The sequence below is a fragment of the Bufo gargarizans genome, chromosome 5, assembly GCF_014858855.1.
Source record: "Bufo gargarizans isolate SCDJY-AF-19 chromosome 5, ASM1485885v1, whole genome shotgun sequence".
Classification (NCBI taxonomy): Eukaryota; Metazoa; Chordata; class Amphibia; order Anura; family Bufonidae; genus Bufo; species Bufo gargarizans.
Window position 1 is genome coordinate 406,155,592 of NC_058084.1, and position 25,285 is coordinate 406,180,876.

A 25,285-nucleotide genomic window follows, 5' to 3' on the forward strand; every position below is an offset into this window, starting at 1 on the left:
ATTGTTATATTTGGTTTTATGAATGTGTCTATGCTGTAATTCATTATGCCATTCATCTTGTAATTACTCCTCTTCTGTGTCCTGTAGTCTTTTCCTGTTTGTCAGATATGCATAATAGAGGTGATGACCTTATCATCATTTCTCAAGGTACATTCAATAAATGACCTAAAGGCTTATCCATTGCATCTCCCTCACTGGAATTCTATATGCAACTGGTATTGCGAGTGGAATGAATATAGTGAGTTCACTATCTTCCATTGCTTGTAAAGAGATTGTCACTCACACTTAGGCCCCTTTCACGCGGGCGAGTTTTCCGTGCGGGTGCGATGCGTGCGGTGAACGTATTGCACCTGCGGTGATTTTCACGCATCACTTGTGCGTTGAGTGAAAATCGCAGCATGCTCTATATTGTGCGATTTTCACGCGATGCAGGCCCCATAGAAGTGAATGGGGTGCGTGAAAATCGCATAGCATCCGCAAGCAAGTGCGGATGCGGTGCGATTTTCATGCATGGTTGCTAGGTGACAGTCTATTCACTGTATTATTTTCCCTTATAACATGGTTATAAGGGAAAATAATAGCATTCTGAATACAGAATGCATAGTATAATAGGGCTGGAGAGGTTAAAAAAAAAAAAAAGTTTACTCACCTTCTCCTCTTGATCGCGTAGTTCCCGGTCTCTTTACTTCTTGAATGATGAGCTGTGGGCTAAATGACCTGTGGTGATGTCAGATCACATGCTCCAATCACATGGTCCATCACCGTGGTGATGGAGCATGTGATCTGACATCACCACAGGTCCTTTAGCCCACAGCTCATTCAAGAAGTAAAGAGACCGGGAACTACGCGATCAAGAGGAGAAGGTGAGTTAACTTTTTTTTTTTTTTTTAACCCCTCCAGCACTATTTTACTATGCATTCTGTATTCAGAATGCTATTATTTTCCCTTATAACCATGTTATAAGGGAAAATAATACAATCTTCAGAACATCAATCCCAAGCCCGAACTTCTGTGAAGAAGTTCGGGTTTGGGTACCAAACATGCGCGATTTTTCTCACGCGAGTGCAAAACGCATTACAATGTTTTGCACTCGCGCAGAAAAATTGCGCATTTTCCCGCAACGCACCCGCCTCTTATCCGGGCAAAAAAACTGACGCCCGTGTGAAAGAGGCCTTAGGCCTCCTGCACACAACAGTATTTTTTAACGTCCCGCAAAACGTGGTTCCGTTGTACCGTGATCCGTGCCCGTTTTTTCTTCCGTAGGTCTTCCGTGATTTTTGGAGGATCCACGGACATGAAAAATGAAAAAAAAATCTAAGTCAAGTTTACCATTGAAATGATAGGAAAAAACGGACACGGATCACGGACACGGATCACGGACACGGATGACAATCTTGTGTGCATCCGTGATTTTTCACGGACCCATTGACTTGAATGGGTCCGTGAACCGTTGGCCGTGAAAAATAGGACAGGTCATATTTTTTTCACGGCCAGGAAACACGGATCACGGATGCGGCTGCCAAAAGGTGCATTTTCCGATTTTTCCACGGACCCATTGAAAGTCAATGACACCGCAGAAAAACACGTTAAACGGGACAACGGCCACGGGTGCACACAACGGTCGTGTGCAGGAGGCCTTATCAGAGACTACTCTCATGTACATCGGTGGCAGAATAAAGGGTTTGAGTAAATTGGCAGCATGCATGCTTGACTTAGTCTTCTATCCCCCACCAACCTAACGTGTTTCCAGTAGGCATCTCTATGGCAGTTGAAAAATGTTACTATAAAAGTTTTTTTTTAAAAAACGCTGCAAAAAAGCTGTGGAATACAATGCATTCAGAAAGTCTTCAGATACTTTCACTTTTTTATATTTTGTTATTTTGCGGCCTTATGCTAAAATAAATAATAAACAGTTTTCCCCCATTATTCTGCATTATACCCCAATGATGGCAAAGTGAAAACAGAATGCTCAAAGTCTTTGATAATTTATTGAAACGGAAAAACTAAAATCTTGCATTGACATAAGTATTAAGATCCTTTACTCAGGACTTAGTTGAGGCACCTTTGGCTGATGACAGCCTCCAGTCTTCTTGGGTATGATGCCACAAAGGTTACATGCCTGGATTCAGGGAATTTCTAGTATTCTTCTGTCAGCAGGCCACCATTTCCTGGTCTTTCCAGAGACATTCAATTGGGTTTAAATCAGGGCTCTGGCTGGGCTACTCAAGCACATTCACAGAGTTTTCTGTAAGGGCCCTTTCACACGAGCGGATGCTGTGCGGGAAATCTGCTGCATGAATGATAGCCAAGCCCCGTTCCGGACAGCAGAGACACGGACCATTAACATGATGACTGATAATGCTCCGTACCTCTCTGTGATCTTTTTACTACAAAATCACAGTGAGATAAAGTTGTCACCGTGATTTTGTAGTAAAAAGGTCCCAGAGAGGCACAGAGCAATATCAGTCATGTTAACGCTCCGTGTCTCTGCTGTCCAGAAGGGGGCTTGGCTCTCTTTCACGCAGTGAATTCCACGCACGGGATCCGCTCGTGTGAAAGAGCCCTAAGCCAGTCCTGCGTTGTCTTGGCTGTCTGCTTAGGGTAAATGTTTTGTTGAAAAGTGAACCTTTGGCCCAGTCTAAGGTGCAGACCTCTCTGGATAAGATTTTCATTAACAATATCTCTACTTTGCTCCATTCAGCTTTCCCTCAACCATGGCCAGTCTCCCTGTCCCAGATGCTGAAAAACCCACCACAGGGCTAGTATTGGGCAGGTGATAAGCTGTTCCTGGTTTACTCCAGACATGATGCTTAAAGTTTAATCTTGGTTTCATTTGACCAGAGAATCTTGTCTGATAGTCCCTTAGGTGCTTTTTTTGCAAACTCCAGATGGGCTTTCATGTGGGTTTTACTGAGGCTATTTTTTGGCTACTCTGCCATATAGCTCAAATTGGTGGAACGCTGCAGTGATGGTTGACCTTCTGGAGATTTCTCCCATCTTGGAGCTTAGAGCCAGAGTGACCACTGGGTTCTTGGTCATCTCAATTAACAAGGCACTTTCCCCCCAATTACTTAGGTGGGGGCGGCCAGCTCTTGGAAGAGTATTGGTTGTTCCAAACTTCTTCCATTTAAGAATGATGAAGGCCACTGTGCTCTTGGAAACTTCCAACGCAGCAGAAATTTTATTGTATTTTTCTCCAGATCTGTGCCTCCACACAATCGTGTCTCTGAGCTCTACAGGCAGTGCTTGTTTTTTGCACTGATAGGAGACCTTATGTAGCCAGGGGCTGTCTTTCCAAATCATGTTCACTGAACTGAATTTACCACAGGTGGACTCTAATCAAGGCGCAGAAACATCTCAAAGATGATGAATAGAAATGGGAAGTCCTTAGAGTTAAATTTTAAGTGCAAAGAGTCTAAATACTTATGTCCACACTAAATTTTAGTTTTTTTATAAAGTTGAAAACATTTCTAAAATTAAGTTTTCACTTTCTCATTATGGGGCATTGAATGCAGATTAATGTGGGAAAGTGATTTGTTTTAGCACCACTATTCTCCCTGGACGTCATCTTTACTGGTTGCAGGACTGGAGACTTATTTTGTTAATTTTAGGCCATGTACAGGTGCTGCCTAAGATTTATTTAACTCGGACAGCCCCTTTAAGATTCACCTGCCACTGCACAGGCAATTATGGGGAGCGAACCAATCGCTCCTAATAACTGCCTGTTTGTAGAGAAGGGGTGATCCATTACTGCAATTGTTTGTCCCCATACGGATTCATTGTCTGCTGGTCCCACATCCCTGCTTACACAGGGTAATGTGCTGCTGGCATTGTCCCATTAAAGATGTGGTAATGCTTGTTCATTGGGCAGTACCTTTAGATGAGGAAATTACAAGGTTGCTCATAATTGCCCCGATACTCGGCCCGTATAAAAGGGCCTTATAGATGGCCATAGACAGTCTAGCAATTGAACCAGATTACTGATCCGTGCACACAGGTCACTATGCAGTCCATTACTGGTCATAGGTGTATACAGGACATCACTGCTAAGGCCAGTCATTGGCTTCACAATGACCCGTGTGCACCGACAGTCACTGCTGCAGCCTGGAAAACATACCGCGACGGGGAGGATAAGAGCACAAAACAGGAAGGGAAAGGGGGAAAAAAATGTGAGCATGGCTTCTTTTGTTGTTTTAGGCGATTTACGGCTGTTGTTCAAATTTTTATTTAACTTGGACAACCCCTTAAAGGGCTCATTCAGAGGGCCGTATGTTATTTTCTGTCCGCAAAAATGTGGATCCGTTTTTTTGCGCATAGTTCAGCATGTCTCAAATGACAAAAAAAAAGCTGATTGGATTCCGCATTTTTGCGGACCCATAGACTTTAATGGAGCCACATCCTGATTTTCACTGACAAGTATAGGACATGTTTTATTTGTTTTGTGCGGCCGTGGAACGGAAGAAAAGCACACGGTGGCTGTCCACATCTTTTGGGGCCCAGGAGAAGTGAATGGGTACGCATCTAATCCGCAAAATTGTGGATCAGATGCAGAAAGCAACATATGGCTATCTGAATGAGCCCTAACCCACTTTTTGAAACTGGTGAACAGATGTGTTTTTATGAAAATACTAAAAACTGAGGTAGCAAAAAAAAAGATGAGCAAAAAGTTGGCTATAGAAGAGGGAGAATGCTATTTGTAATAAGTGAACGGCTAATGTATGCTAAAAAGGATCCCATACTGAATTTTGGATCATTTATTTGGATCAACTTGCAGGATAACAGACTGAACTGGATGGACAAATGTCTTTTTTCGGCCTTATATACTATGTTAGGGTGGGTTCACACTAGCGTTATGGAGTCCGTTATAGCTTTCCGTTATAAAAGGGTTTTAACGGAACATAACGGAATCCATAAGACGGAAGGACGGATCCGTTTTGCTGCCCATAGACTTGCATTATGATGGAATGCAAAACGGGCGCCTTTAAAAGGCATTCCGTTTTGCTCCGTCCTAATAGAAGTCTATGGGAATCAAAACGGATCCGTCTGGTTCCCGTTATGGAAGACGGAAAACAAAGTGACTTTGTTTTCCGTCTTGCATAACGGGACCCAGACGGATCCGTTATGTTTTCCCATAGACTTCTATTAGGACGGAGCAAAACGGAATGCCTCTTAAAGGCGCCCGTTTTGCATTCCATCCTATGGATTCCGTTATGTTCCGTTATAGCCCTGTTATAACGGACTCCATAACGCTAGTGTGAACCCACCCTTACTATGTTACTATGTATTTATAAGCAACCTCTTGAGTGACAGTCACAAACAGCACCACCTAGTGTTGGAAAATGTGTTCTGCACTTGCACTTTGGAGCCTCACACATTTTATCTAGCATATTTGACTATGACTGATGTGCTAAAAAGCTACAGCTAAAAACTCAACAGTATAATGAAGTATAAAGATATAATAAACCAGCACTGTGCCATATGGCTGATAAATCGTGAATAACATGTACATTATATCTGTATATCTACTGAAGGGGTTAAGGTGCCATCACATGCGGCAGATTTTGTTGCAGGAATTTCGGTGACTGATACTCAGTTCCGTTCATCTAAATGGGGATGTTTTGGCAGAAAGCATATGGATCAGGTTAATGGAAGTGAACACATTCTGCGCGGTGTGAAGGCACCCTTAATTCTTGTATCATATGTATGTTCCAGAATTAGATTAATTAGAAACTAAAAGATATTATTTTTAAATATAAGTAAACCATGGAAACGTTTCCAATATAAGTAATCCAGGAATTAAAGGGGTTGTGTCATGTCAAGCATTGGTGGCGTACTGTTAGGATATGCCACCCATGTCTGAGAGGTGTGGGTCCCAGCTCTGGGATAGCACCTGGACTGAATCCTGACCCAATTATTTCAATGGGCCTGTGCACATGAGCATCATATATGTCTCCGTATACATTCCGTTTCCGTATTTCAGTTTTTCCGTTCCGCTGAAAGATAGAACATGTCCTATTATTGCCCGAAAATCAGGTTCCATGGCTCCATTCAAGTCAATGGGTCCGCAAAAAAAACGGAACACATATGGAAATGCATCCGTATGTCTACCGTATCCGTTCCGTTTTTGCGGAACCATCTATTGAAAATGTTATGCCCAGCCCAATTTTTTTATGTAATTACTGTATACTGTATATGCCATACGGAAAAACGCAACGGAAACTGAAACACAACGGAAACAAAAAAACAGTACAACGGATCCATGAAAAAGGGACGGCAAAACACTGAAATAGCCATACGGTAGTGTGAAAGAGGCCTAAACCTGCATGCAAAACCACCAGTTCTACCTGAACAGGCCCTGACTCATTCCATATCATTCATGTGGGATTCTACATTTTTAATGCTTTAGGCTAGATGCACACGACCGTATGTGTTTTGGCGGTCCGCAAATTGCGGATCCACAAAAAAAACGGATGACATCCGTTTGGCATCCGTTATGTTTTGCGGATCCATTGTAACAATGCCTATTCTTGTCCGCAAAACGGACAAGAATAGGACATGTTCTTATTTTTTTTGCGCGGCTACGGAACGGAGCAACGGATGCGGACAGCACACGGAGCGCTGTCTGCATCTTTTGCGGCCTCATGGAAGTGAATGGGTCCCCACCCGAGCCACAAAAAATGCGGCTCGGATGCGGAATCAAACCACGTTCGGATGCATGTAGCCTTATTGTGTTTTTCACTAGGATGATCGTTACAGTGATTTGATCGTTTTAAAAAATTCGTGTTGTATTAGATTAATGTTGGGGGTTACTTGAGTACAAGTACCTTTTATTCCTATTACCTACAGTGCTGCTGTCATGTCAGAGGCCGACATGTAAGTGTCTGTAGTCACATTACTTGAGTGTATGGTATCCTGCATTGGTTAACATGTTGTTCTCACAGAAAAGCTGCTGCAATTTGCTGGACCTTAACCCTGGGTTCAGACCTGAGCGTTCTGAAAGGAGCGCTCTGTATGCGCGATTGTACGGGCGTTTGCAATCGCGCATACAGAGACAAGCGAACGCCCATTGTCGCGCGTTCCCGAAAGTCTATGTACGGGAACGCACGACAAAACGCCCCAAAGAAGCTCAAGAACTTGTTTATGCATCGGGCGTTTTATAGCGCGTTCGAACGCGCTGTATAACGCGCAAGTGTGAACTTAGGGTAAAGGGGTTCTCTCACTTCAGCACACGGCACTTATGTACAGAAAGTTAATACAAGTCACTTACTAATGTATTGTGATTGTCCATATTGCTTCTTTTGCTGGCTGGATTCATTTTTCCATCGCATTATACACTGCTCGTTTCTATGGTTACGGCCACCTGCAATCCATCAGCAGTGGCCGTGCTTGCACATTATAGGAAAAAGTGCCGGACTCTCCGGTGGCCGGGACCGTGGGAGCACATAGGCCGGTTCTTTTTTTTTTGTCATCTTTAAGCACGACTGTCACTGATGGATTGCAGGGCACTTGTAACCATGGAAGCAAGCAGTGTATAATGTGATGGAAAAATGAATCCAGCCAACAAAGGAGGCAATATGGACAATCACAATACATTAGTAAGTGCCTTGTATTAACGTGATAAATGCCATTTTCTGAAGTGACACAACCCCTTTAAGGCGAGGGCTACATGACGACAATGGTAAAGCGACAAGAATCGCAGAGTAGCGGTGATCCCATAATAAAATGGGATCACCGCACTAGTCGCAAGAAATCCTGCCATGTCGGATTTCTTGTGACTCCCGCGGCGATCCCATTCATTTCTTTGGGATCACCGCTACTCTGCCATCCTGGCTTCGACAGCTTTCATCCGAATAGTGTAGCCCTATCCTTAAAGGGGTTGTCGAGGATGAATTTAGTTTTTCCAAATGTCTCCACCAGTGAGCCAGCAGTGATGTGCTGCTTAGGGACACGTCACCGCTGAGGGCTATTGTTGGCTGCGGCAGCGCAGGCCCAAGCAGGGACCAGAAGTCTGAAGAAGACAGCCCGTGACATGGGCCTAAGGTAGATGAGGCCTAAGTAGATTCATGATGAAATTTTGAAAGGCACTTACAGTATATGTAACATAACTGCTGCCAGATACCTGTAGTAACCGGCTAAACCGCACGAGGCAACGCTCAGTAAGGTACGGAGATTACTTACTGTTTTTGAGGTAGCGCTCAGCGTTGAAGATTTAGTCACATTTATTGGTAGATGTGATACTGAAAACCTCTGCCCAGTGTCCGGTGGAGAGGAGAAGGAACGGAGCCGGGCCTCTAGCCGTTCTGGTTCATGTTTGTAGGATTCCAGAGGGAAATTGGGCTGCTTGGTCACTTGTGTGGGAGTGGATGGGGAAGAAGACAATCCGGAGGCTGCAGAACATCAAAAGATAATTAGTTTTATCATAACACAAGCCCTAAAAGTGCCCAATGTCCCACATTATACCCTGTATGTTATATGTTAACCTAATGGTGTTTTCATCCCGTCCAAGTCAAGTCCACAGAGCTCCAGGAAGCTGAGCTCTCCCAGCGACATGAAGGGGACACCGCCGTCACAGACTTCTCTAACCGTCACCATTCACGTCCTGTCTGTTTTAGTAAATGCTGGCATTCCCCGTACAATAATAATTATACAGCGACTTTTCTCATAGCTCTGTGTCGTGTCCTTCCTCTTTTATTCCTCCTGAATATTTATGAATATATATTGACAACAATATTATCATACATTTCTAGGAGGAATAACAAAGGAACACAGAATTCAAAGAAAATTATTTTATGAAGAATATAGGTATTCATCAAAATAGGCATGTGAGGAGAGCTGACCTTGAAATGGTCACTGTCCTGTTTACAAGTTTTGCATAGCTCTAGTACAGGGGAAGATAAGAAACTTTGTTATATATCTCATTAGAGAAAAATGCCTCTTTCTTCCTCTACAAGCTCATTCCTCTTTCCACCTCCATACATACATAGCCTCCTATGGCCAGCATGTAAAATGATCCTTCAGTCAGCTAACAAATCGGTCTCCTCTCACAAGACAGGTTCAACAGAGAATGCTATTGAATTTTAGGAGGGAGGGGCATTTTTCTTTGATAAATATACAGGTGAAACTCGAAAAAATTTGAATATCGTGCAACATTTTATTTTATTTATTTCAGTAATTCAACTTAAAACGTGAAACTAATATATGCGATAGACTCATTACATGCAAAGCGAGATATTTCAAGCCTTTATTTATTATAATTTGGATGATTATGGCCCCATGCACACGGCCGTGTTTCACAGCCGTGTGCGGGCCGTGGAACCGCGGCCTGGATCCCTCCTGAGTGCAGGAGCGCACGGCGTCACTGGTTGCTATGACGCGGTGCGCTCCCTGCTGCCGCTGCAATACAGTAATACACTGGTATGATCTATACCAGTGTATTACTGTACTGTGCCGGCAGCAGGGAGCGCACCGCGTCATAGCAACCAGTGACGCCGTGCGCTCCTGCACTCAGGAGGGATCCAGACCGCGGTTCCACGGCCCGCACACGGCTGTGAAACACGGCCGTGTGCATGGGGCCTTACTGAAATAAATGGACTTTTGCACGATATTCTAATTTTTCGAGTTTCACCTGTATTACAAAGTCTCATATTAATCTGTGGAAATTATATATAGTGACCATTTCATAGTGCCTCTTAGTGACTGGGCATACCTGACCAGCAGCACTCAGCTCAATTGAAGAACATGCACATTTGCGGTACACTTTAACCACCATACTGTGAAAGTAAATGTCACTGGATGTATTTTTAACAGCATATAAATGACAAATATGCTCCATTATTTATGATCTATACAATGAATATGACATGTAATTGTGGGGTAACACAGGGGATCTGCCTGCAATAAAGAAGCGATCACTGTTTAGCTGGCTGCAGTTGTGATGCCATGTCGACAAAACATGACTGCTGCAGCCAATTGTTGTCTTCAGTGGTGTACTGAAGAGGCCAGTGAGTGTTGACATGACATCACCACTTAAAGCCGGGTAAACAGATTCCAGCTGGGAGAACCGGCGGCACAGCGAGCGGATCCTCCATGTTGTCCAGCTGTCCTGAATCCAGACCACCCCTTTAAGTTTAACACATAAGGTGAAGAGAATCTGAAGAACACAAACAACTATGTAACTGCAATGTTCAGACACAGGAACAATTTTCTTTAATTAGTCATATTTATAAGACAAAACAATAAAAATCTTTTTAAAAAGGTAACTGTCATGGTCTTTCCTGTGACAGGGGTCAGAAGATCTAAGAGACTGGCTGCACGTGATGTGATCTGACAGCCTCTTTGGTTTCACTTGTTTCTGTGTTGTTGCTATTTATGACCACACCTTGTCTCAGGTGTAGCTTTAGTGGTCATTCCAACTCCTCTATTTAGTCTGGTCTCACCCATCATGCTATGCGGTTGATAGCTCCTTTCTGGTTGTGGAAGTACTGGTGTTTGGTTCTCCTCTGAGTTCCTGCTCGTCCGCGTACTTCGGAGTTAAGTGTCTTTTCCTATTTCTAGTTTGTTGTATAGGGGATCTTTTGGTATTAGGCCTGAGGGAGTCTTCTGTTTCTTCAGCTGGGAAGGAACATGTCATCTTTTGTCCTGACACTATTTCCAGGGCACATTAGGGTCAGATAGGGCTCTAGGTTCCTGCGTATGAACATTCCTACCATCGAGGTCTGTTCATACTGATAGTAGTCAGGGCTCAGTTTAGGGATTCGCTAGGTGGTGACCTTTCCCCTTTCCCTAATTTCCAGGCCTAGTACCTCTTCTCTTCCCTCCTGTGTTCGGTGTGGAGTTTACCACCCACACCGTGCAGTGACAGTAACACAAAGAAAATGTGAATCAACACTAGGAAATTCCTTATCAGAATTGGAACATGAATCGCTCTCAGCTCTCCACAGTCTTACACACATATTCAGATGCACGTTACTGTAACCTTTCTCCTCAACTCTAGAGGAAATTTTAGCATTTATTTGTCTTCTGACTTGGAGAAACATAACCATCATTAAAACTGAACTTGTATTAGGACTGGCTGCAGTGCAGATACAATTTGGGTACCAGGAGGTGCTTACATTTTCTGCCTAAAATTACAATGGAATATTTTCCATCATAACATGTGGAATGACCGTCAAAGAATGAGTGAGCGTCAGATTTTTTTTTCCACTGTACTTTGCTTCTAAGCAAGAGAACAATCATCCATTGTTTTAACAGGAATGATTTCTTAGATGCTCAGAAAGATAATTAGTTACAGTCCATCTCTATTACATTAACTATAACCTGTAAATCCGTAAAGGGGTTGGCCACCTATTGTGGGGTTTTTGACAAATTCCCTCTCCTTCCCAGACCTGCAAAAGGGAAGCATACTTACCTGCTCCCTGTCATTGGTTCTTGCCTCCTTCACTCCGAGTACTTGGCTGCTTCACTCAGGTCCCCCAGTGTCATCCAATGCTTTGACACCACTGCAGCCAAAGACTGGCGGCAGCAGTGACCCTCCCCTCTTGCAGCACATGACCAATTGACCTGACGCAGTGTTTGGCTGCAGCGGCGTGAAAGCGGATGCTGACAGCTGGGGGCACCAGCGAGGCAGCCTAAGACAGGAAGCAAAGGAGCTGGGATTGCAGGACTTTTTTGTCTGGTAAGAAAAAACACAGGTTCCCGAACAGAAACTGAACGGACTCCATTGTAGTCAAGAATATGTTCAGCTCCATTCATGTCAATTCTCTGCCGGATCTGGCACTTCTATTGTTTCTGTTGTTTTGCTCTTATGTCATGGGTGATATGAACTCACCCTAGGAGCTACGCTTATAATAATTTTATTATCCGCACAGTTTGTTAGGCAACAGGTGCACCTCTGTACAGTGACAACCAGGTGCCTGCATGTTTCTGTGGAAACAAATGTCCTGTGTTGAACTTCAGATGTGTTGGTGGCTCATATTGATAATAAAGTCGTCTATCGTTCTCCATTGCTTCTTTTGCAGCGTCCCACATATGTGTGTAAATAGGACACTTTAAACATCTGCCTATTTATGTATTTATTTGCACTGTATGGTATTTCCTATCAGTCCGGCATTGTCATTTCACCCATTCGCCCCTAGGTGGTGCTGGCACCACACTATATATAGCTTTGGGTGTGTTAATAAAGTTAGTTGAAGTGTGTAGTTAGCAAGAGGAGGAAAAGCAAAATAATGGAGGAGAGAAACAGGCATCGTCCACCATGTAGTCTGCTATTTCTACCCCTTCGTCATGGCCAGGCTAAGGGAGTACACCTAACATTTATCTACAGCAGCCAAGCACCAGACAGTAAGTCTACGTCTAAATATGAAGCAAGCCTAGTGAGGGTTACTGCTGTATCTAGCAACTTTCCAAGTGCCGGGACACGAATGGATAATTGATCTGCAGAATTGTCCTCATTCACTAGAAGCCTTCTGGGATGAAGTGGAAAACCTAAAAACCTAATTACTTCAGGAAAGCATCCTGCAAATAATGTAGCAGAAGACTGGTGCCTGACACGAGGGAGAATTATTATTATTGGATACCTCAAGATAAGTAGAAAACAGCATATTTAGTACCAGGGTGCTATAGTTTGGACTTAGAATAATTACAGAAGTCTTGCCTGTAAAGTGTCAACCTTAAAGAGAACTCCTTAACTGACAATTGCCTAAACCTGATAAGTGGAATACAATTGAGCTTATTTCTTGAGTCATCACTCATACAAATTAACTGTGTCTGTACTGACTACCTGAAGACAATTGACTTAGTAAATGTTCAACTCTTTGATAACAACTGACGCCTCATCATTTCCACTACTATTCTTAACACTTGCACCTAACGGTGCTGGCGTCACGAACCAGGGGCCCAGCCACCAAAGCATCTTAAACACCTAAACCATCAAGGGCCCCTCAACTTCCATCTGGCTGGTGTTCCCTGCAACCGAGAGTGCCCCGGAGGATTTAGTGCTGTCTTCCCATCCACTGTACGCCGGCCCAGGGAGGCTCTGCGAACTGTGAGTACATGAACTACTACCCCATCGGCCCACCGTGAGCCTCACGTGTCTTCCCCTGCGGTCTGGCACGCTGCACTTTCACACGCTGATTATGTAAGTGCAGTATGGAAGAGCTCTGAAAGTTCTAAAGTCCAGAATGGAAAAAAAACAAGAACAACATAATGCTGCCCCACGTTCAAGTTCTTTGGATGCAATTTTTTAAGTCAAAACAAGGGGTGGATTCAAGTTGTGTCTGCCTTTTATAATTTCTCTCCTTTTATGATCCACACCAGATTTTGGCTTAAAAAATAGCATAAAAAAATAATAATATGTGATGACACCCTAAAGGCTGGGGCTACACGTAGACATTTTGTAGCAGTTTTAATTGATTTTAAAGGGGTTGTCCGGGTTCAGAGCTGAACCCAGACATATCCCTATCTTCATCCCTCCGCCCCCCTGACATTTCATGCGCCGATGCTCTCCCTTGTCCTGCACTGGATCACGTAGGGCAAGGGCTTTTTTGCTTACAATAGTACAATGCTAGGCGGAGGCTTCCACCTAGCAGTGTTTCTGGTGACGTCACCAGCTCTGATGGGTGGGCTTTAGCGCTCCCCTAGCTGTTTTGCAGGCTAGGGCAGCACAAGAGCCCACCCATTAATGCCAGTGATGTAATCGGGCTCACTGCTGGGCAGAAGCCTTCACCTAGCAGTCCCTCTGGAGAGCTCAGAATAAATTCTACAAAAAGTCTCCAGTGGCACACTCTCCAGTGCCAATAACGAATGAATAATTTTGCTGTAGGATCGTGCAGACATTGGCTGCCTTGTGTGGACTTTGGCCATACCCAAAGAGATCAACTCCACCCTCCCTCCTCCCATTTGTATACCTAATGGGTGAAACCTGCTCAGAATCGGAGCTAGTAGTTTGCAGTAGTATCTAGTTAATTAATGGGGCCACAACTACATGATACCATAAAATTGTCATTGATTATAGTTGGTAGTAGATGGATAGTAGTGGTCTCCGAGCAGGGCCGGTGCTATATTAAGGCAGACCAGGCCTTAGGCCGCAGAGACGGTGGGGGGGGGCGTATTTTTCACCCCTGGGTCTTATGGGACAAATACTAATGAAGCGCTTCCATTTTGGAAGCGCTTCATTAGTATCGGAGGAGCGGGAAGCGGTGAAGGATCTGTACTCACCGCTTCCTGGTCCTCCGCTCGGCTGTCTGCTGTAAAGGGCTGCGCACCATGTGACCTCACTGTACGCAGCCTTCACAGCTGACAGCCGAGAATCAGGAGGAAGAGAGAGAGAGCGCTGGTGGTGAGGAGCTGCGGCGTCCAGGAGCAGGAGAGGTAAGTTATTTTATTTTATTTGAACTGAAGGCTGACATGGGGGGACATGATGGCTGACATGGGGGGCATGATGGCTGACATGGGGGGCATAATGGCTGACATGGGGGGCATAATGGCTGACATGGGGGGCATAATGGCTGACATGGGGAGCTGATGAATGGGGGCTGATGGCTGACATGGGGGGCTGTTCTGAGGCATTGGGGGTCTGATCTGAGGTCTCATTAACATTGGGGGTCTGATTGCTGGTCTGACCTGAGGTGCAATGGAAAATATTTTTTTCTTATTATCCTCTTCTAAATCCTGGGTGCATCTTATGGGCCGGTGCGTCTTAGAGGGCGAAAAATACGGTCCTCAAACCAGCGATTGTCTGAAGCATAGAGAAGATACCAGCACCACACAGAGGAGGAGCCAGCAGCTGCAGACAGGACCAGGGCCAGGTAAGCTGCGAGGGAAGGGGGGGGGGGGCAAAATGTAGCTTCGCTTGTGTTGGCAAAAATCCTTACACTGACCATGCCTCCGAGCTCAGTACAAGCACACACTGTAGCATATTTGCTATTATAAGCCTATTAGGAAATTACTATAAAAGCTGGAACATCAATGGTGAGGCTTTATTGCCAGGACGCCTAGCCATGGACCTTATCCTTATGAGATTGTCAAGATAACCTTTCATGTTATTACCTTCTAGTAAAACACACCTCCTAAAATTAGGACTGGAGCATAATATTACAGTATGACTTCACATGAGAAACATGCAAGAGGCCTGCACAGTGATGTATAGGTAGTTTGAGGACATCTTCTTCATGTCCACAGCACGTAGTGAACTCTTGGCAAAGTCCTGTGTACGCCTTAACTTACATAGAACACACATTCCCGGGTTGGCAAATGCATCCAAAGCAGCAGGTTTCAGGGTTGACCTGGCAGAAGATCTCCAGATCCATGAGGAGGCCTATACTTTGGAAATGTCCTAAATGGTTTCTGTACCTTAGAGACCATACAGTACATAGCTGCATATTCTGGTCATAAGCTTGCATAGAAATAATGTTATAGGTATTAGTTATATTTATTTTATGCTCAGAAGAAGTTTTAGTGCATCTCAAAGTCCATGTGCAGCAGCAATCACACATAGTAAATTAGGGTGGGTTCACACTAGCGTTAGGGATACCGTTATGGCTTTCTGTTATAACATGGTTATAACGGAAAATAACGGAGTCCATAAGACAGAAGGACGGATCTTCTCCTGTATGCTGCACTTCTTCTCTGTAGTCTGACTCTAGGTTATGCCAGGGAACTTTCCTCCTGAGGCTTCAAACTTTAGCCTCCATGGCCAGCAGAGCTTAAGGTGCTCTGTCTGGCATGGGCACGTCCAGCAGAGACGTGCCCCTGCACACCCTTCCCTTGCCTAGGGAAGACTAGACTGGAACTAACTAGTCCCCACCCTTCCTGCAGGAAGTAGGGCTGGCCCACTTCTCTCCAGAGGGGGGGTTAGAATGGAATGGTAAGTTCCATTCTTTCTAAGTACAGCTCTGCCGTGTTTTATGCCACCTGCTGGTGAATCATTATATTTATAACAGTTGCATAAAGATATTAATGTTGCATCATTTAAAGGACCTGGATAGAAATACACAGATGACATTGTGTTAGCCCATTAAAGACAGTCGCAGGGTGAAGGAGTAGTAACACAACTCTGGGGTCTTACACATGCTCCTAGCACTAATTAATGCTGTGGGTATCGTGTGCACCCTGTTAGCGGCCGTAATGCGCCCTCCGGGTAATTTCCCTGTAGGGTTTATGGCCAGTACGCCCCTGGACAAGACACATTTGTCAGGATGGACTCTGAAAATTTGGGACAATCCTAGACAAATTCAGGACTATTATCAACTATGTATTACTCTTGATAATAACTAAACCCCTACATATAGCCTGGGTCACATTTCTGTTCTAATATTGAGCACCTTGCTTATTAGTAATTATCTGCTGTAATAAATCGACCCAGTACGGAGATGCTGATGTCGGGGCAGCTAGCATAAAATCTTGTACGAAGCTTCCTTGTATGTAATGCTGTTATCCCCATATTGTTTTTGTTACCTCAAGCACAAAAGCACGTACAGTGCAGACTAATAATGAATAACTATGAGACGTTAATAACCCTTGAAATTATTCTTTTGCATTTAGAAAAGCAATTTCTTGCCAGTTAAACAGAAAAGAAGACGGCCCGTGGCTGCTGCATTCGTAAGTGGAGTCTGAGACACGTCCTAATCTGCGTTTTGCAAGGAACACATTCAGAATAACCTTCTTATCCCTTTATCTGAAATGTTCTACTTTATGGCGGAAATTCCTCAGCATTATATAAGTAGCAGTGTGCAGGTTGAAGAGCTGCCAGTTTTTTAGGACTCATGAAACTTATTGACTTTATTAAGATTTAAAGTACAACCTTGAAGGTCATCGATGACGTCTAAGGAATCAGCACTCATATCAAAAACTTATTATAATCAACCTGTCAGACGATCGGGGCATACTGATAGTATATTCCCCCATTGTCTGATTGGTGCAAGTCTCACCTCTGGGACCCGCACCTACACGAGAACGGAGCAGGGAAAGGGGGTGGAGGGCGCACTGCGCATGCGCAGCCGCCCTCTATTCATTTCTATGGGTCCACCAAAATTTCCATCGTCCCAATAAAAATTAATGGGAGCAGTGGGCCACGGTGCGCTCCTATTCACTTGTATGGGGAGAGCAGTTGGCGGGGCCGGACCCTGGGAAACCCGAGGTCCTCCAGCCACCAATCTCCCCACTCTATTCTCGGGGGATCAGACAATGGGGGTATAGCCTAGCAATATTTCCCCATTGTCTGTGATGGGAATACCCCTTTAAAGAGGTCGTCCACTCATTTACAAGTGATGGCCTATCTCAGGATAGGTCTTCGATATTTAATCAATGGGGGTCAGACACCCTGCACCTTAGCCAATCAGCAGCACAGCCCTGTCCATTATGTAATGGATGGACATGATTACTGCAATGCAGCTTTTATTCTATTCAATGGGAACAACGCTGCAGTAACCAGCTCCGTCCACTGAACAACGGAGTTGGCACCAACTTCTGGCTCCAGCACTACTGCAGAACAGCTGACCGTAATGGTTGTTGCATCTCAGAACCCCCCTTCCCCCTCCCCGCCCAATGAGATATTTATAGCTTGACCTGAGGATAGCCATTACTTGTGAAGGTGTGGAAGCTATTCATGGCTTAGATTGGAATACCCATCCAATATGGTGACCAGGGTGGCTTAAGTTAAGAAAACATGAACAGCTAAGGCCTCTTTCACACTTGCGTTGTCCGGATTCGGCGTGTACTCCACTTGCCGGAATTACACGCCGGATCCGGAAAAACGCAAGTGTACTGAAAGCATTTGAAGACGGATCCGTCTTCAAAATGCTTTCAGTGTTACTATGGCAGCCAGGACGCTATTAAAGTCCTGGTTGCCATAGTAGTAGTGGGGAGCGGTATACTTACAGTCTGTGCAGCTCCCGGGGCCCTCCAGAGTGACGTCAGAGCGCCCCATGCGCATGGATGACGTGCCATGCGATCACGTGATCCATGTGCGTGGGGCGCCCTGACGTCACTCTGGAGCGCCCCGGGAGCCGCACGGACGGTAAGTATGCTGCTCCCCCGCTCCCCGCTACACTTTACCATGGCTGCCAGGACTTTAGCGTCTCGGCAGCCATGGTAACCACTCTAAAAAAGCTAAATGTCGGATCTGGCAATGCGCCGAAACGACGTTTAGCTTAAGGCCTGATCCGGATCAATGCCTTTCAATGGGCATTAATTCTGGATCCGGCCTTGCGTCAAGTCTTCAGGATTTTTGGCCGGAGCAAAAAGCGCAGCATGCTGCAGTATTTTCTCCGGCCAAAAAATGTTCCGTTCCGGAACTGAAGACATCCTGATGCATCCTGAACCGATTTCTCTCCATTCAGAATGCATTAGGATAATCCTGATCAGGATTCTTCTGGCATAGAGCCCCGATGACGGAACTCTATGACGGAAGACAAGAACACAAGTGTGAAAGAGCCCTAAGATGGGAATACCCCCTATAAAGTTTATAATCCAGACCAGAGGTGGGCTGGTTAGAGCCCACAGCCCCCTGGACAGTTAGTGTCACCAGATTTATGATGCTCTGATATGAGGGCAACATAAGCTGGTGACAAAGAACCCAACTGAAACGTTACTATTTGGCCCAGTTATTTTAATAGAATCCCTAGTAAGAAGCTGAAGTCCCAATATTCATGAGCTGCCGCCTCCCCACCCTCTGGTGCATGACAACCCTCTTCCATCTCTCTCTGCCTTTTTGACGACTCTCTTCATATAGTGTGTATAGGAAGAAAGCTCCCAATCAGGAATGTGGGGGAATGAAGAGTTGGGACTTCATGAACATCAGGACTCCTGAGCTTGAGCTTTGTATTGAGTGGACTCAGTGCTTGACTTGCGCTTAAGATATTTAATAGGGATTTTAAGAAAACAACAAAAAAGTTAAAAAAAAAAGTGACCGAGTGCTTGAGTCATGGTCTCTGTCACTAGTGAATGTAGCCCTTAAATAGGACAAGGTCACAGTAGTGAAGAATTTCTCCCATTTGAGAAATGACTGCAGCTAGCTCCCTCCTTTGTAAACCACTGCTTCAGTTGTATATTGGGCGCCACATGCCAGTAGTGATGATCGGACGCCATACCATAACCTGGTGTGCTGCAGTTCTATGATCTTGTATGGATAGAAGAATCCTTTCGTTCAGCACCTCTATGAAGAAATGGTGTGCAGTACCATTTTATATACTTATTGCTACCCAAATCCATTTACGCGTTTGCAAGATTCAGTCCACACCCAAAAAAGTAGATCATGTTCTATTTTTTTTTGTGGTGCAGAGCCATGGATGGACTGAAATCCCACGGAAATGCGCCGCAGTGCTTCTGTAGGCTTCTGCTCCAGGCCTCCCTACGGCTCCGTATCCTGTCGGCTGCGTATCCATTCAAGTGAATCCGTGATATAGAGCGCACACGTTCATGTGCATGAGTGCAGTGTCCCAGGGGGTCAGTGGTGTATGCTGGGCTTTGTAGTGCAGATTGACTCACTAACCTGGGATCCACTGTCGTCTTCAATTGGGGCAAATACTGGAACAGGCAGGTATTTAACAGTTCGTGACGCCAGTGTCAATTAAACGGTGACACGCCGTGTATGGTATTGTAGAAGAATGAAGCAAGCATAGGATAGCCAACAAAAACTGGAACATTTACTGAATATCAGTGAATACAGCTGGTTCTTGGGAGTACAGAATGGCCGGTCTTAGCAAGGCATTATACAGAGTGTTGATTACAGGAGATGCAGTACAGGCGGCTTGCACACTATTCCTGACTGGTCCTGCTACATGTGACTTTCTCTCCAAGGTCTAATGCCCTTTATCTGGCGTACCCTTGAAGCTGTCCTTATCTAGTACCTCCTCTGCTGTCTTGAGTACCTCTTGCTTTGTCTGATCGGCCTCTGTGGTATTCTGTGTCTTCAGGCTGATTAGCTATGCCCTTCTGACTTCTATGCATACGGACTCAGGAGGGAACCCTCTCTGCACTGAGTCTGGAAACTTCTAACTTCCTGAGCTAGGCCCTAGCCTATTTATACTGAACTGGGGGCTCCCTCTGCTGGCTGTGATAAGGATTGCCGGTAACCGGCCTGACTGGCTTAAAGGGAACTACGCACTCAAATCTTAGCAGTGTCGGGTAGCCTACCCGTATGCTGCACACCCCCAGACTTTAACGTGAGTAAGGCCTCATACTCACACACATGCCTGAACCAACATAAGCTGATGCGTAATTTAAACATGACATTATAAATATGATAAACAACTATTTCACACAAAAAATATAACATTTGCAACAAATGACGCAAGAAAAAGGGGCGTCTTCTTTCTTCTTAGGCACGGCTGCTGACCTGGCACAGCGGACTTAAGGTGAACCAGGTTAGTCTATTTTTCTTGACTGAAGTATACTAAGGAACTACACAGGGTTTCCCCGTGGGTGTAGAACAGGCAAGGGCTCACGTGGAGGAGTCCATTCTTGCGCACAAACATCAAGCAGGCTATTTCCGATAGTAACTGTTCGGGAGGAGACACCACCAGCATAGTCAAAGTCTCTTAAATGGACTGGCGGACGTCCCCTGGTCATCCGGGTGGACCTTCTCAACACAGGGGTTTCCTCTTCCCTTAGCACCGAGGTAGAAGAGGGAGTAGCAACAGGAGGATCTCCATCCGTGAGACCTTGGTCAGGAACAACAGGATCCACTGGAGGGGGAACTGGATCCGGGGCATCTTGAACCGGCTCTTCTGGAAGTAAAGGTACAGTAGGTGCCGGAGCGGGCACCAACAAGTTCAACCATGGTGTCAGAAGCCAATGCATGGGATCGGCGTCATACCTTAGATTTCGGACAGCCTGCATAGGATCCTCGGGCTGTATCGATGACTCTGACACAGGGGGTTCAGATATAGAACTCTCGGCACTGGGTCCTGGTGTCAGGCAGAGCTTTAACCGGTTTCGGTGTACAATTTGGGATCCCCTGCCCTCCCGGGTGATCTCATAAGTGTGAGTTCCAACATTTGGGATTGCAGTGACAACATAAGGACTTTGCTCCCATTTACTGTCCAGTTTACTGGTACGGCGGTTATTTTTTAACCATACCACAGCCCCTATTGTCAAGGGTTCTGCATGGGCTGCTTGGTCATAGTCTCTCTGCTGCCGGTCTCTAGCATAGTCCATACGTTCCTGAACAATAGCTTGGGCCGTATTCAATCGCCTTTGGTGTTCAGCAACCCAGTCGGTATTAGGGAATGGGTTGATGCAATCAGGTACGAGTACATCCAAGGAGTGGTCAGCAGGCAATAATCCTTGGCGCCCAAACATCAAATAAAAGGGGGTATACCCGGTGGAACAGTGTATGGTATGATTGTATGTGAACATGAGCTGTGGCAACAGATTAGGCCAATCTCCCCTGGTTTCAGGAGGCACGGTCCTCAGCATCTCTATCAAGGTCTGATTCATTTTTTCACATAATCCATTACCTTGCGGATGGTAGGCCGTCGTCCGGATCTTCTTACAGTTGTGCAGGCGGCACAGTTCATGGAACAGATGGGACTCAAAAGCAGGACCTTGATCGGTGAGGATCTTCTCTGGACAACCGTAGGGCAGGAGGAAGTGTTTCCAGAACAGTTCGGCTGTAGTCTTGGCCGTCTGGTCTCTCACAGGCACCGCTACAACAAACTTAGTGAAATGGTCAATAATAGTCATAGCGTACACATACCCTGAGCGACTAGGCTCCAGTTTCACATGGTCGATGGCGACAAGTTCAAGAGGACGAGTACTTACAATGGGTCTCAGTGGTGCCCTCTGATCATGGTGTTCACCTCGTTTCAAGGCACAGGCTACACACTCCCACCACCACTTCTCCATGTCTTCTCTCATGCCCACCCAGTAAAACCGCTGGCGGATATTTGCCTCAGTCTTTTGGACCCCAAAGTGACCGGATTGATTGTGGTACATCTCCAACACCATACCTGCATCTCGTCGGGTTATGAGAATTTGATGCACTCTTTCGTTGGACACTGGGTCTAGGCTTCTCCGTAGCAGCAGGCCCTTTTGTATGAAGAGTTGATGGCGCTGTCTCCACAGTTTGATGAGCTCAGGATCTGTACTCTTACGCCGAATCCTCTCAGGGGTTCTGCCACTGGTAATGAAGTCCAGCAATTCACCCAGCACTCTACTTTCAGACTGTAGTTTCACCCACCTTTCTTCTTTGAGTTCCGGCCTACTGGAGGGTGAAGGAACTGCAGCGCTGTTACTGGTAGCCCGAGCCTGATCCTGTTGAGCAAATTTATGGTAGAAGGCCGGCATTTCTACATCTTCCCAGGCATCTCGCACATCATCAGGAGCTGTCTCTGTGGGAAGTCTGGATAAAGCATCAGCATTGTCATTAGTACGTCCAGCACGATATTTTACAGAGAAATCATAGTTGGCGAGGCGAGAGGCCCATCTTTGCTCCAAAGCCCCCAATTTAGCTGTATTTAGATGTGCCAGAGGGTTATTATCAGTGAATGCAATGAATGGGGTAGCGGCTAGATAATCTTTGAATTTTTCCGTCACTGCCCACACTAATGCCAGGAACTCTAGTTTGAAGGAACTATAATTCTGGTCATTTTTCTCAGCTCCTTTCAGGGAGCGGCTTGCATAAGCTATCACTCTTTCTTTTCCCTCTTGAATCTGGGCTAACACAGCCCCCAGGCCTCGTTTGCTAGCATCAGTATACAGATGGAAGGGCTTGCTGTAATCTGGATAACCTAACACGGGAGGCTCGGTCAGTTTCTTTTTCAACAACTGGAACGCTATCTCTCTTTCTTCATTCCACTCAATGAGCACTGGAGTTCTAGGACTTTTCTTGGGCTGCCCCCTCAAGAGTTCCTGGATAGGATCGGCTATTTGAGCAAAATGGGGGATGAAACGTCTATAGTAGCCGGCAAAACCAAGGAAACCCCTCACCTCTTTGACGGTAGTGGGTACCGGCCAGTTACGGACAGCCGCTAACTTATCAGGGTCAGGTTGTACGCCCTCTCCGCTTACCACATGCCCCAGGTATTTTACCGCAGGTTTGAGCAAGTGGCATTTAGATGGCTTTACCTTCAGGCCATATTTGACAAGGATTTCAAAGACCTCTGCTAGGTGTTTCAGGTGGTCTTCATATGTTTTTGAGTACACAATGACGTCATCTAGATACAGCAGCACTGTTTCGAAGTTTTTGTGACCCAAACACCGCTCCATTAGTCTCTGGAAAGTTCCTGGGGCATTACATAACCCGAACGGCATACAATTAAATTCAAACAGGCCCATGGGAGTGGTGAAAGCAGTCTTTTCCCTATCTGCCGGGGCCATGGGTACTTGCCAGTAGCCACTGGTCAAGTCCAATGTGGAGAAATAGGCAGCGGAGCCCAGAGCAGTTAGTGACTCTTCAATGCGGGGCAGTGGGTACGCGTCTTTGTGGGTTATTTGGTTAATCTTCCTATAGTCCACGCAGAAACGGATACCACCATCCTTCTTCTTTACAAGGACCAGGGGTGCCGCCCACGGGCTACGACTGTCCCGGATTACATTAGAGTCTTTCATCTCTTGGATCATTTCTTTTACAGTCTGATATGAAGTAGGCGGTAAGGGTCGGTATCTCTCCATAATCAGCAGCATGTTTACTGAAGGCCTGGTGGTGCTCTTTGACAAGCCGTAGTATCCCTTCTTGTTGATGTTGGGGGGTAGTCTCGTCCCCGACATGTAGCTCTTCCCACCAGGGTACTTGTGACTGAGGCACCGGCGGACATCCGCTGACTGCAGCTGGCGGCTTTTCTGTCACTGGAAGACGGATGATGTCTTGGAAGAACACCTGAGAAAGCTGGGCAACAGGGTAATGCTTAGTAAGCGCAACAGGATGGTCACTCAGGTTAATCAGTCGGACAGGTACTTTACCTTGGGAGACATTCACCAGGCACTTGGCAGCTCTCACATAAGGGTAGTTCTCCATCTGGATAGGTTCCACCAGGGCTGGATAATCTTGGCCTTGGACTCCCAGGACAGCACGACACCATAAGAGAGTTTGGGAATTAGGAGGCAAAGTCACAGGCTTATTATCACGAATCTTGGCAGTACAAATTTCTCCTTTCCCATTAGCAAACCTCTGCTGGGCACTTAACACAGTGATAGTCTTTTGAATCACCCTCTTGGACGCAGAGGAAGCGGTGGGCAGAGTCTGGCGTAATACGGCAAGTATTTCAGCATAACAGTTTTTGAAGACATTGGTGCCTAGAATGACAGGATGTCCTCCTCTGTCGCCGGCCTGTACTACTATCACCCCCTGTTGAGGCAAGGTTACTTCTCCCACCTGCAGGGTGGGTTCCCAGTATCCATGGATCTTTACCGGTTTGCCATTGCTGGCGATAATCTCTACCCAGGATTCAGGCGGCTGGGTCAATTGATTGGTGTCCCAGAATCTTTCAAAGGCGGGCAGCTGAATAGTAGTGACCTGAGACCCAGTATCTAATAGGGCTTCAAAGGGGACCCCGTTAATCTCCACATTGATTTTAGGATGGGATCCTACATACCGTGGCATCCAATTTGGATCTTTTGGACCTAGTGTTCTACCTCCCGAGGGGTGGTCCTCAGCCTCAGGGGTTGCCCGTTTAACTGCCAGCAAGTGGATTCTGTGTGTCCCATCTTTTTGCAGTATGTACACACGGGCCGCTGGCGACCCCTATTGCGCCTCCCAGGATCCCTGGGGTGAGTCTCTTGGTATGGAGGTGGGAACGGCTTAGAGGGTGACAGGAACTCTTCTTCTGACATCATAGGTTTTTCCCATTCCTCCATTTTTCTGCACACTCTCTCTAGGCTTTTAGTGAGGTGATTTACTTGCTCTGTCAGCATGGCGATAGTATCTGTAGCTTGAACAGCTTGACCGGCCTCAGCTCGGTTAATAATAAACGGTTTTGACCTGCAGGCTGATAACTCAGGTGGGGTGCTCAACTCTGTAGATACTGCTGACCCCAGAATTTTTATAGCCAGTTCTTTAAAGTCCAGAAAGGTACTGTTAGGGTGTTGGGCGGACAGCATCTTTAATTGGGTCCTTATTTGCTCACTAGACACTCCGGTAATAAATTGTTCCCTCAGGGTCTGATCCTGGTTATCAGCTTCCTTGGGATCTATCTGGATTACAGCCCCCAAAGCCTCCTGAAGTGATAGGGCATAGTCACGGAGGGACTCACCGGACTTCTGTTTCTTGCCAAAGAAGTGCATCTTTATCTCTGAGGCAGTCCTCGTTTCAAAAGTGGCCCTGAGGCGGGTGAATATCTGCTCCAGAGTA

General features: G+C 45.8%; 1 protein-coding gene across 1 annotated transcript in view; it reads right to left on the minus strand.

Moving 5' to 3' along the window:
- PRKAG2 (protein kinase AMP-activated non-catalytic subunit gamma 2) overlaps positions 1 to 25,285 on the minus strand; it is a 454,044-nt gene that overhangs the window by 120,433 nt on the left and 308,326 nt on the right. The window contains exon 4 of the mRNA XM_044293639.1: positions 8,179 to 8,387. Coding sequence (XP_044149574.1) covers positions 8,179 to 8,387 — 209 coding nt within the window. The remainder of the gene's footprint in view (positions 1 to 8,178; positions 8,388 to 25,285) is intronic.